The sequence below is a fragment of the Vicugna pacos genome, chromosome 8 (genome assembly GCF_048564905.1).
Source record: "Vicugna pacos chromosome 8, VicPac4, whole genome shotgun sequence".
In the NCBI taxonomy this organism is placed as follows: domain Eukaryota; kingdom Metazoa; phylum Chordata; class Mammalia; order Artiodactyla; family Camelidae; genus Vicugna; species Vicugna pacos.
Window position 1 is genome coordinate 33530283 of NC_132994.1, and position 17692 is coordinate 33547974.

The following is a 17692-nucleotide window of genomic DNA, read 5'->3' on the forward strand; positions in this document are numbered from 1 at the left end:
GGCTTTACTTCAGCAAGCTGGTGGCACGCTCCTGGCGGCTGGTGCCTAAGCGGACCACGCGAAGGCCGGAAGAACGAGGAGCCTCCAGCAAACCCCATCCCAGGCCCCAAGTCCTCACACAGCATCTTCGCCTATAACTTTCCGTAGATAGTTGCAAAATGAATAATTACTCACCTCGGGGCGGATCCAAGTTTTACCCAACAGAAGGGGCGCGAGACCAAGAGTGAACCAACTCACATGGCCATATCCGGCGCGCAAAATCACATACAAACACTCAGCCACCCAGTTCTTCCATGAATCTGTCTGGCGCTCTGGAGGGAAGTGGGAAAGCGTTTTGAGAAAGCTCTAGCTCCCCCCTCCTTCCCCCTTGCCATGAAATATAATAATTCATTTTTATTACAAGAGCAGCACCATCCTCACCATTACGCACGCACAGAGCCACACTCCCATAGTTACACTCAACTCCTCAGCTCCGAGAGCGCCTGCATTTTCTTTGGGAGCCGCTTGGAGGTTCATTAATATCATTAGCATTTAACCCCCTCCCTCTTTCCATCCCCTCCCCGCACATGGCTGACGTCAGACCCCGCCAGGAGTTGGGGGAAAAGCTAAGTGGGCCAGGGACGCCCTATTCCCCTCCCCGCGGCTGCCTGTCAGAGCGCTTCTGGAGATATTACAGGGGACCCAGCCTGCAGCGACATGCACAAAGTCACGGGGTAATGAACTTCGGAGACCCTTTGCCGCTGCGTGCTCGGCTCTCCCCGGAAACCGGGAGCTCGCCGCCTGTTCCCTCGGAAGACTTCCCAGCAATCTAGTTTTCCCACTCCGCTCTCGGGTTTGGGCAGCACCGAGCCCATCTTGCCTGAGATTGCGGTTGTCTTTTCCTTCTTTCCTTAAAAGAGCAGCGGTCTGTAGAGATCTGCCCACACTCTGCATACCTAATGTAGAGGGAGAAATTGAAGACTGAGAGACAGGAATGGGGAGAGAGAGGGATTTTGCCCTTATTGCTCCGTAGGAGACCGTTTTCGTGTCTCCATCTGTGTGCTTCAATACCCTTCTCTTGCCTGTCCTCCCTTCTTCCTCGATCTGTCTGTCCATTTGTCTGTCCATGCGTGTGTCTATACCAAGCGACATTCCCAGCAGCTGCGGTTTTGCAAGAGCCGGGAAGAAACTTAAGGATGCTTAAATTTCCACTGTGGAACGAATTCTGAGCGCCCGGGGAGCAGCGCAGCGCGCAACCGACACCCACCTGTCCCGCCCCATAGTCTCGCAGGCTGGAGGGCGGCTGGAGAGCGGCGGCGCCCGGCGGCGAGGCGGGCGCTGCCGGCCGGGACTCGGGCAGCGCCCACCAACCGCTCCGCCCCGGGACCGCCAGCATGAGCAAGCCAGCCGGATCAACAAGTGGGTACCTATCGGGCCGCCGCGGGGCTCAGGCGCGCAGCCTGGGGCGGGCGGGCTGGGTTGCGGTGGAAGTCCTCCCCGAGCTCCGAAGCTCTGAGCCCGAGAGAGGGACTCCAGCGGTGTGTGCACTTTCGCCCAGCTCCTTGTAAACCGTGAGTCAGTGCATTCCGTGGTGAAGGAAGAACAATTTCGTTACCTCTGGATTGCTTGATTCCCCCCACCCCTCCCCTGCTCTCTGGTGTGGTGGGAAGGTTGTGACCCAGGCAGACCACCAGTCCCGCTAGTTGCCTCCACTTAGCCGCCAGGTGCGGGTGGGGGTTGGGGGCGACAGGGGCGGGAACTAGGCCGCAGACCCAGGCGGCAGCACAATAACACGCTCGCCCAAAACTCCGATCCCCAGAGCGCAAAAGCAACTCTAACTCTGCGCAAAGCGGATTTTGAATGGAATGCTTTGCACCCCGTTTCTAGTTATTTCAAATAATCCTGCAAACTGGGAAGCAGAAACAATTTAAAAGTCACATTTTCCTTAATCCTAAATCCGCGTAGGTCATAACTGGGGAATTTAAAGTATGGCGAACCGCTCTAGCAAAGAGAAGACCAAATCCCTAATCCCAAGGACTTTTCGAGCGGGCGCTCGGCAGAGGCAGGAGAATGCGGCCTGTTCCCTTCGCGCGCTTCTCCAGTTCCCTAAACTTGTTTAGCTGGAGGCTCTTGCTTGGAACGCCAAGCCGCGGCTCATCTCCAACCGCCCCTAGACGCCGGAGTGTAGGGCTGAGTGTATGTGCGAGGGCTTTTGCGTGCACCGTGCCTGGGGAACCGAGAATGTGCAGGCCAGAGCCGGCGTTGGGCTGGCGCGGTCACAAACCTTGGATCTCCGCGGGGCATTTCAGTTCCCGCCTTCTGGTGGCCCGTGGCTGCGGTTTCCAGGGTCCAAGGCTGGGGGTGGCCGTTGCCGGTAGTCTCCACACCCCGGGGTGCCCCCGCCGCCCTTGTTGTTTTCGCCTATAGCAGTTTTGGCGCTTGTGCTTTCCTCAAATAGCCCCTCCCCACACTCTCTCTCATTATCCCGAGTCTTTGAAAGTTAGGAGAGTCCAAGATACTTCTGAGGACTGATAATGAAGTCCCACTTGAGTGAGATACAATTCCTCCCCGCCCTCCCAAGAAGAGAGTTGTGTCCTCACTTTGTCCGTTTGGTTTGGTTTTGTGCGCTGCCGTTTTAAAAATTGGAGTAAAGTGAACGTGAACAAAAAGAGAAAAGTGTTTAGAGCTAGGGCAGAGAGAGAAGAAATCTTAGCCGCTGCCCAAATCAGAGCCGACACTGGAGTAGGACTGGCGTTTCTATTTAGCCTCGGGCCTACCTGGCCCTCACTGTTCGAATCTCTGGGCAAGGGGGCAAGTTCGCATATATTTTGTGGCCCATGTTCTGGCCTGTAAGGGTCTTTCCCGGGAGGCACAAAAGGAAAGCTTTCCTGGTGCATTCCGAGCCTCCATTGCAAAAACCGAAGCCAACCGGCCTCAGCAGGCCTCGGTGCTTTCTTACCGTGTGACAGGCCCTCACCTTCTTCCCTGGAAGTAAGGAGCCTCAGACCTTTTTGCCCCACTTGGGGTGCGGAGTCGCCGGGGTTGAGAGGCCTTGAAAAGTGAGGCCTCGGAGGTGAGGGAAGGTGCGCCCGCAAACTGGGTTTGTTGGGAGCCGCTCCCGGTACTGTGGATGGACTAGGAGTTAGGCAAACCCTCCGGACTTTTAGAGGGGAAAGGCAGAGTGACACTGGGGAAACTTTGGAGCTTTCTAGTTCCCCAGGATCCTGAGTTGGGCCTCGTAAGCCTCGAGCCCCTACGCAAATCCGGAGGCCGCCGCAGAGGTTTCTCAGGCCCGCAAGACTGCAGCTCCCATGGCTTTTCCAGACTGGTGGCGGCAGCCGGGCCCAAGCCTGCGGCCCTCCGGCCTGGGCAGCCAGGAGGTCGCGCGCAGCAGGCGAGGTCAGGCCGGAGCCTGGCCACAAGGTCTACGACCCGGGCCTCACTCGGTTTCGCACAGCTGGAGACCAGAGCGATGTCACCCGGGTGCCCCGCCTGGGTGGTAACAAGACCCCGGCCAGTCACCCCTGAAGCCCAGACTAACTTCTTTCAACAGCCTCTGATGGTAATTACAGTAATCGAAGCTGCCATATATCTTTAGGCAATTATGACACACAAAAAGCCCCGAGGGGACCCCCTGGTGAGGGAAGTTAAGAACGGTTTTCCAGCCTCTGGAAACTCCCGCCTGCCTCACGTCGGAACTCGCTCGAGTTACTAAATGAGAAGAGCTTTGCAACGGGGTCAACCAGCTTGTCTCGTGACCCCAAGTCACCTTAACGTGGCTGGGTGGTGGAGTTTGAGGCGCAGACCCGTTCTGCCCCCGAATTTTCGCGTCCTCCCTCCTGTGCCCCGCCCCAGGCGGGTATGTCTGTCTCTAATGTGCTCGGAGGTCTGCGCAGGGGCAGGGCCTACCCGCCGCCCTGGAGGCCCCGGGGGCGACGGTCGAGAAGCCCCACCGCTGGAGCCCAATGAGGGTCGCCCACCCCGCACAGGTCCTCTCTCGATTCCATTGGCGTTCTCCAGAGATGCGTGTCTCTGTGCTCTGGTTTGGATGGGAAGCGGGAAGGGGAAACCCCACTACTGCTTCTCCCGCGCGATCATCTGATGCCAAAAGTGCCACCGGGAAGAGAAGTACAGATGGGCGACAGGATGGCTGGCTCCCAAACACGGACCCTAGCTCAGCCAGAGGACGTGTGTTATGCAGAGGAGGATGGTTGCAAAATCTGGAAAACAAGTTTACTGCTTTCCAGAGTGAGGGCGGTTGCTGGGTGGTCGTTGAGTTCCCTTGGGCTCACTGACAGGCCCGAAGGGACAAGACCCGAAGTGGCCTCGCCTGCCTCTCTCCAGGCCCTTCCTCCTCCTCCCAGCACAACCTCTCCTCCCACCCTGCGGGAGAGGGGGCGCCGAGGCGGTGGTCCCCGCGCCGCGCGCCTCCCCCGCGGGCCTTTGTCGCCATCCGAATTCCCATGCTACTCTTTTTGACGGGTCACTGGTGGCTCTATAGGCAGGTGCTACGGCGGAGTTGTAATTGCCCGGGCCAAGCCCGGTGGTTACTGAACCCCCCTCCCCAACCCGGCCTCCCGCGTTCTCCCCTCCTTCATCCCCTGCAGCTCTTCCAAGGCCGTGGTCCGGGGTGCACGCCCGCCAGACGCCTCGGAATCAACCAGTAGGTTTCCACTTCCTGAGGCTCAGCCCTCCCCCCCAACGCGGCGCCCTCGTCTTCTCTACTCCTCTAGTCCAGTCGTCCTCACCCTTGCCTCTCCTAACCCCAGCCTAATAAGCGGTCCCCAACGTGAGAGCTGGGGGGAGCAGCTGCCGAGCTTCACCGAGTCCAAGCAGGCGGCCGCCCGGGGCCCAGACTAGGGGCCTTCGGACCGGTAGCAAAGGCGAAATTAAATGTAAAGAAGTTAATTATTAACTAGTATTGTTAACTATCATCATCATTATTACCAAAGTATTAATTAACACCTTATTTGATATTAATACTCCCTTTGTTTGCACGAGGATGGGTTTCTAAGTCCCTATAAACCACTTCAGGCTTGTTGGACCCTTGAATCTTAGAGAAAAATTGTTTCCTCCCTTCTGAATTTTCCAATATTACCCTTTCCTTAACATTCCTCCAAGATCCACAGCTACCTTGGGCTTGAGGGGATTCCAAGGAAACTTCTCTTAAGTCAGGCAACTGTGGAAGCCTGTGGGTGTGAGGGGCAGTCTAGGGGAAACCAGTCAGTTCCTTTTAAAAATTAGCCTCGGACAGCGGCAGAAAAACGGAAAGGAAGGGACCCACTCAGGATCTAGTGTAAGGAGGTAGGGCTTTAGAGAAGAAGACTTTGAGGAGTGGAGGGAGGAGGGGTGCTGTCCCACTCTAACCTGCCAGGGAATCAACACACTTAACTTCACTCTCATCCTGCTTGCTTAGCCTGGTTCTAGCTACCTTGGGAGAAAAAAATTTTTTTTCCTTTAATCATTTCTCAAAAGCGATTCACCAAGCATTTTTTAAAATAGGTAAAGTGAAAGTTGGACAATTACCACTACCCTTATTATCATTAATAATCCTAGTATTAGCATTACAATAATAATCCTAATAATAACAACCACCCAGCAGCTCAGAGAAAACTCGATTGCCTTCCAGCTGCCATCCCTGGTTCCAGCCGTGTTTGTTTTTCTTCTTTTCCCTTTTACATTTCAAGTTTGTCTCCTTGCGCACTCACTAACAACTTTCTCTGTTAAATGCAAGGGCCGGAGAGGGAGGCGGCCAAACTTTCCGCGGAGCAGAAAGGCAGCGGCGGGCTGTGCTGCCGCCCCGGCCTGCTGTAATCTTTTATTTCAAAATGGGTCTCGGCGATTAGAGGAGACCCAAATACATGTAGCGGTGCATGAATAATGCTCATTGTAGGAAACTGACACTTGCTCAAGGAAAAAAAGTTTGGCTATAAAATCACTTCATTATTTGCTTTTACCGCAGCTTCGGTGCTAATCCCTTCAGAGGTCAGATTGCTTAGCATCTCTCTCCCTCTCCCCTTTCCTCCTTCTTCTCCGCCCTCCTCTCCCTCTCACCCCTTCCCCCCTTCCCTGTCTTTCCTGCAATTTCAGGCCGTATTTTAGATATCCCCTGTAAAGTGTGTGGCGACCGCAGCTCGGGGAAACACTACGGGGTCTACGCCTGCGACGGCTGCTCGGGGTTTTTCAAACGAAGTATCCGAAGGAATAGGACGTATGTCTGCAAATCTGGAAACCAGGTACCTTAGCAGGGCCGCACTGCCCAGCTCCCCTCTGCCACCTCCCCCTGCTTTTGTTTGTGCCAAAGTCTCCTCTGAGTTTCCAAGCTGCTGAGGAGAGACCAGGCCCTGACCTCTCCTTTCCTCTCCCCTCCTTCTTACCTAAACGCTCAATGGCCCTTTCGCTTGGGAAAGGCAGGAAGAGGTGAAAGAAGAGAGCCGAGTTTGAAGGAGGAAAGCTGAAATCCCAGCACCTCCTCACATTCCCCTTCCCCCTACTTTTTTTTTTTTTAAATCCTCTGATGGATTTTGACATTGAGTAAGGCCTGCACCCAATGGCTATAAAGATAGCCCAGGGGACCTAAGTACAGAAAGGTGAAAGGGCTATGTTATGTTGCCTGTCACCCCACCCCTGTTCCTAGCAGCACCCAAGCTGGGTGCCCTGACCTGGGCCTTTCAGGGCAAGAGTGAAGGGCACAGGGCATCCCAGTCAAAGCTGAGATCCAAACTAAGTGCTGGCCAGTTGAAACAGAGAGGACATGCTGTATGAGTGGCTGTGCCCTTTCAGCTTCAAAGAAGCAGAGCTTCTTGGAAGTAAGCAGTGGGGCTTCAGCATCCATGTGACTTTAGCTGGGCCTTGTCAGAAAAGCTCAGAGTGTGCAAGAATAGAAGGCACACAAGGAAGGAGTAACGGGGAGCCTCTCCAAGGTTCCCATATCTCCTCTTTATCTGCTTAGAAGAGGTGCCTGGTTGATTGTGCTTTGGTCTTGAGCAGATAGAACTGTCTCAAAGAGATAGAGGAGTTGTGGCATGTACTGACTGTGAGCCAGAGCTTCCAGAAAGAGTGAACATACCCCTCCCTCAGACTCAGTTTCCAGCTCAGTAATAGGTTTATTTCAACCTAGAAGAGCAGCCTTTTGGTCCCACACTTGAACTTCTCCTTAGCCAGACAAACAAACCCTAAGCATAGAGTGACCATCTCCACTCCCAAGAAGATCCTGAGGAGTATAGTAGTCAGAAGCCATCCTTTGGTATCCAAAATGGTAAAATATTTTCATTAACTTTTAAATAAATGTATATATATGATACATATATATTGTCTGGTGCTAGTGAGTTGTTTATCTTTTTCTGAAGCTATATCTGCTCATAACAGTTTCTGATAGATTTGGGTTATCAACAAGAAAAAGAAGATGTTGCATTTGCATACATTATTTTGAACTTTCAAGTCCTGTTACCTGTTTAATTGGGTACATAGCTCTGTATCAGTTTCTAGCTTCACCATATAGATACATCATATTATATACACACAGGGGTGTATCCCAGGAGCTCCTCAGGAAGACGGGATTACTGTGGGTCATCAGATTTGAGCAGGCTTCTACTTAAAGTATCTTTTACTTTTATGCAAGGCACAGAATTAGGGGATCAAAATCTCAGATATTATGCTTGATATTTTCAAAGGGATTGGCTATCAACTCAAATATATTGATGTCAGTCCCAGCACTTGTAAAGGAGTAATAATAGATTCATCAGGCATGGTGGTCCTATTCTTACAGAGAGAGTAAATGAACTGAGCTGAGGTGCTCATCTTTCTCTCAGGCTCCAGATACTTGTATACATTTGATCTGATTTGAAGACACTCTTAAGAACTAATGAAGGCCTCCATTTTGCTTTAGTATGTTTATCAGAATACAAGGAGGATAACATTTGAGGATAGACATATGATTGCATTTAACATTAAGTTATTATTTAAACTTCTTTACATTGAGCTATTACATTGGTCAGCAAAGATTCCCTGAAGAGTTCAGTTAGGAAAGAAAAATAATTTCCTTTCTCTCTTTTATTCTAAGATTGGGTAAATAATATTCCAATGTATTATTAACAGTAATGAGGACGTTTAGAAATTGTTATGAACCTCTGCCCTACCTTTAAACAAATCAACATATTTTAAATCAGAGGAGCAAGATCTCAAAAAACTGTATGTTGAAGTGTGTAATTTTTCTTAAGGGATATTTCAGAAAATATGCTTACTCCAAATCCAGAGTATGTGAAATTTTGAGATTATGAAGCAAGATAAAATGCATTTATTTTATTCTCTTACTTCCCACTGCAAATGTAACAGTAACAAATAATAAAAACACAGGAGAGCACCAAACTTCTTATGTATTTCCTATGTATAAAATACATATATAGGTATGACTCTTTATGTATTTATGTATATGTTTCCTCAGTCATAATACCTAACACTGAATGAGTTCTACTAGAATTCGTCTCTATAATTTTCCTCTTTTAATGGCCAGTATTTATCCAGAAAATTGCATTAAGTAAAACATTTATTTTCTCATGCATCTCAGATAAATATTTCTAAGGCTACAGTTACCTCTTTTTTTTTCAGTTATCTTGCTAATATTCTCAGTCCATTTTATCATTTTGTCAGACAGTGCATCACATTATCTTCCTGGTCATATTTAATGGTGGGCATTTCTAGAGTTTGCCCAGACCTTGGGCAGTTCCCTTGCCATCCTCACCTCCGTAGTCTTTGCCCTCCTAACCACTCTGGCTTCAGCCTCACCTTCCAGGAATGGCTGTTTCCATGAATCTGGGCTGAGACTAGTCTTCAAGACAACTCTCAACATGCTGGTCTTAAGGATAGCTTCACGTACAAAAGCAAGAGCGAGGAAACAGGAGAGTGGAGAATAAATGGGAGATGTTTATCTGACAGATAAATGAGCTCAGCCAGAATGTGACAGGAAGAGGTGGACTTAAAACCTGAAAGCGGAGAGAAGAATTGGCGGGAGGGGGACGTGTCGGGGAATCCCGGCAGGCAAACCAGCTCCTTCTGAGCTCTGAGGCCTCCTCCTCTGGGGCCGGTCGCTGTCTTCGGTCCTGAAAACTCTCGCCCCTGCTCCACCACCTCTGCGCCGGGCGGAAGTTGTCCTCCTGAGCTTCTCCGGTCACAGCTGAGTCTGGCAAACCAGGCGGCCTAGCCTTTCATCTGCCTGGAGAAGGACTTTCCTTCTCTTCCGCTTTCAAAGGGTCAGGAACGGTCCTTTTGAAGTAGCCCCGAGAATCCCAGCGCTTTCTCTTCCTGGCCCTGCTGGTGCCCAGGGCCATCGCATTTCGCGGACCCAGGCTTGCTGCTCCGAGGTCTGTGGAGGGGTCCTTACTGCCTCCACACCGTTTCCCCCACCAGGCCCTGGTTTCGCGTCCCTAGTCTAAAGGCCCTTGGTGCTGCTGATCACCTGCGCTCTGTTCTAGGGAGGCTGTCCGGTGGACAAGACTCACAGAAACCAGTGCAGGGCGTGTCGGCTGAAGAAGTGTTTGGAAGTCAACATGAACAAAGATGGTAATTAGTACATTTTTTATCCTTCTAATGTTGGTTGAGTAGTAGGTAAATTTTATATGTACAGAAAATAATGGCACTCCTATGCATGCAAATCATCTTTCGAGTACTTCTTTCCAGATGCTCAGAATTGGCCTCCAGCTTTAATCATCTCCCTGCACGAGCCCCCCCCCCCCACCATTGAACTCCCTAGGGCAAGGCCCATGCCCACACAAAAAGGACATTTTCCCCACAATCATCCCCACGGAAACAGCGTTCCTGGGGGCCCCACTCTGCTAGGGACACATGTGTGACATTTGCTGCCTCACATCTTAATTCCTCTTCTCACTTCTCATTGCAGCCCTTTTGTGGCCATAACTAAGCAGGATCCAGCAGGATCTTGCATTCTCGATAGTCTCCCGGAGAGGATACCTTGGGCACTAGGAGACCAGTTGAAGGAGGGAGGGCTGAGACACTAACACGCAGAACGTGGAGTCTTTTTTTTTTTTTTTTGCAGATTCACCAAGATTCCAAAATCAGGACAGCCACTGGTGGAGATCTGGGCTTTTTCATGGCCTTCTCTCGGTTCTAAACAAAGGGGCTGGGGAGGCAGGGATACGCCAGTGGGTGCCTCGGACACCCAACTTCCAGAAGGTTCTTAAAGGCGCACAGCAAGAACTAGGTGGTCAGGCTGCTTTTGGGACTTAAGAGTGCAGTCCAAGTGCGTGCCCGCAGGTGGCCTGGCGAGGGCGCCCCAGGCCCGGATGAGGCGGGGGTCATGGCCGGGAGGAAGGAATGAGGCCTCAGGACGGGATGCAGAGTGGGCTTTGGAGGGTGGGAGGCCAGGGTTGGGTGGCAGCTTCGTGAGGCACAGCGCCCCTTGGAGAGAGCTCCTTCCTCCGCGGCGCAGGAAGCAGGAGGGAGCATCCAACCTGTTGAACTTGTGTATTGACAAGTTGTCAAGCTCGGCGAGCGGAAGATTGCCCTGAATTAATTTGTTTGTTTAAACTGTTGGTGGTAATTGTCACATCTCCCTGCCTTCCTACAGCACACTCCGAGACCAGCTTTCCCTCGTGCCATCCCCCAGAGGCCCTGGGCTCGGGTCCTTTTCTCCTGGGGCCCTCGGAGGCCAAACGGCATTTCCGTGGTGGGAGCGGTGGTGGAGGTGGGGGGAGTGGTCGTCTAGCTGAGTGGGAAAAGCCTGTGCAAAGATGTTGTGCCTGGCTGTGCACAATGCTCTCCTTCCCCTTCGTTGCGAAGAGATCTAGCTACTGATGCCCAGAGGGTCTGTGGTTTCTCTGAGACCTTCCCTGGGTGGGGAGGAGCCCTGAACCCACAGGGAACATGCCTAGTTTTGACTGAGGCTCGAGCATTATCGTGACAGTTTGGGCCGGGCTGCTCTTCAGCTTCCTTTGCATACAGTGTAATGGTTAAACGGTCTCTGAGCGCCCTGCGCCATCACATTCCCTCTCCCTCTCCCTCTCCCTTCATCTCCCGGGTGTCCTTACCTACCCAGACGTGGCCCTTAGCCTGGGAGCGCGGCAGTGTCTAAAGGCTGCGGAGTCTCTGATCTCGGGCTTGCGCCGGTCTGTCTCCGCAGCCGTGCAGCATGAGCGGGGGCCTCGGACGTCCACCATCCGCAAGCAGGTGGCCCTCTACTTCCGTGGACACAAGGAAGAGAACGGAGCGGCCGCGCACTTCCCCTCCGCCGCACTGCCCACGCCGGCCTTCTTCACCGCGGTCACTCAGCTGGAGCCCCACGGCCTGGAGCTGGCCGCGGTGTCCGCCACCCCGGAACGGCAGACCCTAGTGAGCCTGGCTCAGCCCACGCCCAAGGTCAGTGGCCTTGCTGGGTACGAGAGCGCGGCAAGTGGAGGGCGGAGGGAGCGCACTCATTCCTTCTGAACTGGGATGGCTCAGGCAAAAGATGGAGAAGACCTCACAGGGTGCGAAGCCAAGCTCCGCAGGGAGCTCTAGGCCTGCCACTCCCCCTTTTGAACAAAGGGTGTTCAAACTTTAGTGCGCAGTAAAGTCACTCTTTGATCTGACTACAATTGTGGACTCCCTGGTCTATCTCCCGGAGAGTCCCTTTCAGCAAGTTTGAGGTGGGGCCCAGGAACCTGAATTTTTAAAAAATGCCTCTGGAGGGGAGGGTATAGCTCAGCGGTAGAGTGCATGCCTAGCATGCATAAGGTCCTGGGTTTAATCCCCAGTACCTCCGTTAAAATACATAAATAAGTAAATAGATAAACCTAGTTACCTCCTCCCTCAAACAAACAGAACCAATAAAAAAATAAAATATTTTTAAAAACACCTGTGGTATGAAGCCCTGTCTGAACTGAGAGGGCAGCTGAGGTGTTCCTGGGGGTCACAAGAGCAGACATCCGTTTTTAGAAGAAAGAAGTTGCCTACAGCTGGTGGAATAGCCCTTCAGTTGCAAATTGCAAGGATCTAATCTCTTGGACAAAGTTATGCAAGAGAGAAATGTGGTGCTCACCCTGTTAGGACAGTTGAAGAACCTGGCTTCATTTCCCATTCTTCCCATACTCTCTTCTGAATCACGTGGATATGCACCAGGATTGAGTCTCTACTAGCAAGGCCACAGCCAGAACCACCTCAAAGGCTACCTCCTAGGGACTACCCTCCAGGCTTCCTGCTGGTACCTACCCAAAGCCCCACTCCAGGCCAGAAAGGGCTCCAGATCTCCCTCAGAGGAGGGCCACCTGCAGCCCCACACTGCAGGGAAGCCAAACACCTGGGCACATGCTCACACACAGTACTTAATATTGCTTTCTTACCCTTGATGTGTATAATAAGCTTGGGAAAGTAGTGTTATGAATATGTTGTCAGTTATGAATGGGAGTGCTCAGTGAATGATTAAGATGTCTAATTGAAATATTTCCATAATATACTAATCCCTTCTAAAAATACTCACATACATATTTGTGTTTGGGATGCCTATTAATTTATACTTTTTCACATCTATTTTTATTTACACAAATGCAAGCAGCTCTTGTCTAAATTGGGAGACAGTCCTGGCCCTTGGCATAGCCTGAGGAAAATTTGCTGAAGGAGATAGAAAAGCCAGATGCCCCTCTGGAAGGAACAGGCATCTGAAAAATGGAAATGGGCCTCTCCCAACAATTATTATTTCCCAAACTTTATAGATATTGATATTTGGTTTTTATCTCCCTATGGCAACTGCCTAAGCAGAACATCCATATTCCTATCTCCTTCCCTGGTCTAATAAGAAAAATATTAAGTCGGCTCTTCTTGCAAAGCTGTGGTTTCCTTACTCCCTGGTGTTTCTCTTTCTTCCCCACCCAGTACCCTCATGAAGTGAATGGGACCCCAATGTATCTCTATGAGGTGGCCACAGAGTCAGTGTGTGAATCAGCTGCCAGACTGCTGTTTATGAGCATCAAGTGGGCTAAGAGTGTGCCAGCTTTCTCCACGCTATCTTTGCAAGACCAGGTATGACCAAGCGGGCACACCTCTTGGGGGAATGGGGTTGGGAAAGAAGCAACAGTAGTCAGCCTTATGCAATTAGAGGTAACTAGGATAAATCACTAAGGCCAGGCATCTGTTCTTAACAAAAATGAGGAAATCACTTTTCTTAGCTGCTTGCTATGGGGTCAAAATATCTAGCTGTGGAATCCTTACTAAAGGAAATACAATGTTATTTCAGGAGAGTTGGATTTCAGGATGTGGTCTACAAAAAATAAATATACAAGTTCATTATCTCTTTTTTAGTTTAATTGAAACATCAAATTTAATCACAAATTTAAAAAATCTGAATGATTTTTTTAAATGTTAACAAAATAATGTTTTCTTAAGAACACTGGAAGTGAGAAGTTCCAGTGTTTAGAAGAACAGAATAGAAGGTGATGAGAATATTCCTTGTGAGATTTTTAGAACTAGTCTCATTATTTTATATTCTCAGCTTTGTGTTTTCCATTGTGATGCTCACAGTTTTGGCCACTAATTTATTAGCATGCAGAATTAAAGAGTGCATTGCACACCTCCCTTGATTCTTTAAGTGCTTTTAGAGATTTTGTAAACTAATAGTCTGGTACATAATTCTGTGGTTGTAAGTGACATTTGGAGAGAGAAAAATTATGTGCCATTAAAATTGCTCATACCAAAACTCAGAAATTTTGTTGTTAGAAATATCAGAAATGGCCTCTGTCAGAATTTTTCTACCCTTAAGGGAAAGAAAGAAAATAAAGTATTCACAACTATTGGCTGTTACAGTGCATTCATGGAAATTAATGACAAATTTCCCAAAAGGCCAATAAGTAGTTCCAAAAGCAAAGGATTTGTTTCTTTAATTCATTTGATACCTAATTAAAGCATAATAGTGCCCCTTAATATGAAGTACATTTCCTACAAAGAGACTCAATGTCTCAATGTGCTCAAAACATTTAATCTTCGAGCATGGGATGTTCTTTTTTTCATGGCCTGGACTTTCAGACGTGGTCAGAATTAGATACTGTTTACCTTGCATTTTAAAAGTATTATTTTCTGTACTTAATGCAATAAAATAAAAATAAACATTTTGAAAATGAAATCTTTTGGTCTAATTGTGATTTTGGTTACAAGCCTTCACAATTCAACCCTTAGCTCTCAAAAGGAAATCCTTTCACATAAATCATCCCAGACTAACTGGTTTTTTGAGATTTTTTCAAAAACAGATTTTTCAAGATGGTTAGTTTTTTAATCTTTGATGAGGTTTACTAGTTGACTCTGACCAATTGCTCCGTGTATGTGCACACATGTATGTGTGTATAGGTTGGCTATTTTTTCTCAAAACAATTGTTTGTAGACTCTAAAATCCAAACAAAATTTACTTACTGTCTGCCACTTAGCCCTTCAGTGGAAAGCCTTCAACAACAAGCAAACTGCATTGAAGTGGAATCCAGTATATTAATTTGGAAAAGGAGCCAGATTTTCATTTTAAATATTCAGTAGCACATTTTAGTAGAATGAAAATGACAAGCACCTTGATGCTGTCCAGTTTTGAGTCTCAGAAAAATCAGACAGTGAGATGAGGTAAATAAACTCAGCAAAACCTGATTAACATAATTACACTCTGATTTCCCTATATGCCTCTTGGGAATTAGTGATCGCTCTCTCTCCCAGCCCAGCCACCTCCACCCTCCAGAAAGGTGGGGACCCAGACCTGCATGCTTAGTCTGGAGTCCCCAGTCCTGATAATATCAACATTTTCTATGAGGAGAATCTGCCTGCTGAGATGCCAGTGGCATTTAATAGAGCCTGGGTCTATGGAGATGTTTCTAGGTGGTCAGGAACAAATGAATGCAAAGATAAGAGGGGCAAATCCTTTTCCAAGGGAAGCAAAATTTGGGGAATTGGAATGGCTGACTCTCAAATGCATGTGCTTAAGTATAGGCACCTTTTCAAAAAGGAAAATATGGGAAAATTAAGAAAAACTAGAATATTCAAAGGAAAAACTACCAAGACAGACATTTAAAGCACTTTTTTAAATAATGAAAATTTACATATTGAAATTGTTTATAAATTTATAAATTACACGCTATATTATATTATACATCTATTGTATGACAGCTGATGCTTTTGGAAGATGCTTGGAGAGAACTGTTTGTTCTAGGAATAGCACAATGGGCCATTCCGGTTGATGCTAACACTCTACTGGCTGTATCTGGTAAGAATTGCACAATTTAATGACTTTGTTGTAGAAATTACCATAAAAATACATTACTGAAAAAAGAACAACATGTAAAGAATAACAAATTCCTGCTGAACAATAGAGTATACCTGTCATTTATAAATCTATATTTAAATGCAAATAATGTTGTTTTGTTGTATTCATGACTGCTTGCATTGTTATTTAAATGCAAATTACTGTGTTTGTTATCATCCAAGAGAAGATTTTATATTAACTTTCATACAATATAGCCAGTTTACATGGAATCAGATATCTTAGAGTGACAATTGAACAGATATTGATATGCAAGATTTTGTCAAAAATCAATATTAAATCATGAAAAATACCTTCATACTAGAGGATTTATTCCATATTTTTATTCTAGGCATGAATGGTGACAACACAGATTCCCAGAAGCTGAACAAGATCATATCTGAAATACAGGCTTTACAAGAGGTGGTGGCTCGGTTTAGACAACTACGGTTAGATGCTACTGAATTTGCCTGTCTAAAATGCATCGTCACTTTCAAAGCTGGTAAGCAGACACAAACCGCTGTCGCTTCTCCTTCCCTCGTTTTGCCACCTCACTAATTCAGCCACCTCCAAGTTCAGAATGACTCTTGCAAAAAGAGATGATGGTTTTCAAGGGAATTGATGCTCTTAGTCTGGCTCCATTTTTGATAGCCATGGGCACCTGCATGTTCTCCTTCTGCCCATCCACTTCCAGAGAGTGCTTTCCCCATCTACATTTCCTGTGATGCCTATCATAGTTTCCTGGTCTTCATTTCTAGTTCCTACACACAGTGGTTCTGAACTGAGAAGTTTCCGGAATGCTGCCGCCATCGCAGCTCTTCAGGATGAGGCTCAGCTAACTCTCAACAGCTATATCCATACCAGGTGACCCTTGTTTGCCTTGAGAGTGTACTTAAGAAAATTGCTTCCATTGTGAATATGTGAGCAGGCAGTAAAGAGCAAGTTGAAACGTTGTGATTAATTATATTGTCTACAGCCAGTTAATTTAGTTAGAATCTATGTCCTCACCTATTTTGAAGGATGGGTGAGAGGAGCAAATCAAATTAGATTATCAAAGTGAAAGGGCTACTAGCCACCCAGCAGCTGTCCTGGATAAACAAGTTGATCAATCAAAATAGTTGAACAGGGGGAGGGTGTAGCTCAGTGGTAGAGTGCACGTTTAGCATGCACAAGATCCTGAGTTCTAATCCCCAGTACCTCCATTAAATAAACAAACAAACCTAATTACCTCCCCCACCAGAACAAGCCCCACAAAATAATTGAACACATTTAGGTGAATGGACCCAGATATGGACAAGGTAAAAAATGAAGGTTAAAGTGTTATATAGGCTGATATATTAGAGAGAGGTCACATGATCCTCTAAAAAAGACAGGTGCCTTTTTTTGGATGCCGATCCCACAGAGAAGGACCAGAGAACTTCCTAAAGACGTTACCTTTAACCCCATCATAACTGCTGTCTGGCTTTGGTGACTGGTATCTTTTGAGCTGTTCTGGGTCATAGCATCCACCAGGTTACTTCTGGTCAAGCATGGCTCACTGACAGAGACTGTTCTTGGTTATTTATAGAAACTCTCAGTTACTGGGGTTCCAGCAGTGCTCCTCGTAACCCACCAAATGGACAAATCCACCAAGAGGTGTAGACCTTCTGCTTCCATTTTCAGATGAAAAAAGCAAGGCTTTTAAAGAGCAGTGGAACCTACCAGGTGTTGATTTAGTCAAGACTTTGCTGAGTACTCACTTTGTGCAGGGCTCCTGGTGAGCACTGTGGGACATGAGAAAGGACAAGACACTGCCTCTTATCATTGAGAAAGTAGGCAGAAGTGTTACTCCAACTCAGACCAGGGGAAAGAAAAAGCAAAGTGGGGAGTGAGAGAGATAAATTCTAGTTGGAAGGGCTGAGAAAAAAAATCTGGAAAGTCTGGTGGATACAGAAGAAGATATGTAAGCTGGTCCTTGAATGGTAGGGCTCCAGCAGGGTGGGGTGGCCAAAAGGAGCCAGAAGAGGGGCTGGTAGAGGTGCCTTGGGAGGTGCCAGAGAGGAAAGTAAGGAGAGTCTGCGAGAGCTTAACATCCCAGGAGCTACTTCTAGGGCTACCTGAGAGAGTTAAACCACAAATTAACAGAAGTCTATTTTAAAGAAACTACAAATGTACTACTTCTCCCTCACCCTCAAAACATGAGGTTATTCATGGAAGGAATACATTTGCTTTGACATGAACTTTTTATTTCATGATGTCAGTTACAGCTGTAATTTAGTATTAATATCTAGAGTCATACATGTGACAAAACTGACTATGCCTTACTTCTTAGCTCCTTCAAATTAATGAACATTATTCTGTAGCACTTTACTGTCAAGAAAAATAATATCTGAAATTGAAATGAAAAGTTAACATTGTAAACTGAGCTAATTGTGCATTAATTCTCAAAACTGCAAACCGAGCTAATTGTTACAGCGC

General features: G+C 47.8%; 1 protein-coding gene across 1 annotated transcript in view; it reads left to right on the forward strand.

The window, feature by feature from the left end:
* NR2E1 (nuclear receptor subfamily 2 group E member 1) overlaps positions 1-17692 on the forward strand; it is a 103729-nt gene that overhangs the window by 82727 nt on the left and 3310 nt on the right. Inside the window, exons 5-11 of the mRNA XM_072965932.1 lie at positions 6070-6215; positions 9450-9537; positions 11114-11349; positions 12841-12987; positions 15103-15199; positions 15588-15737; positions 15994-16099. Of these exons, the coding sequence (XP_072822033.1) occupies positions 6070-6215; positions 9450-9537; positions 11114-11349; positions 12841-12987; positions 15103-15199; positions 15588-15737; positions 15994-16099 (970 nt within the window). The remainder of the gene's footprint in view (positions 1-6069; positions 6216-9449; positions 9538-11113; positions 11350-12840; positions 12988-15102; positions 15200-15587; positions 15738-15993; positions 16100-17692) is intronic.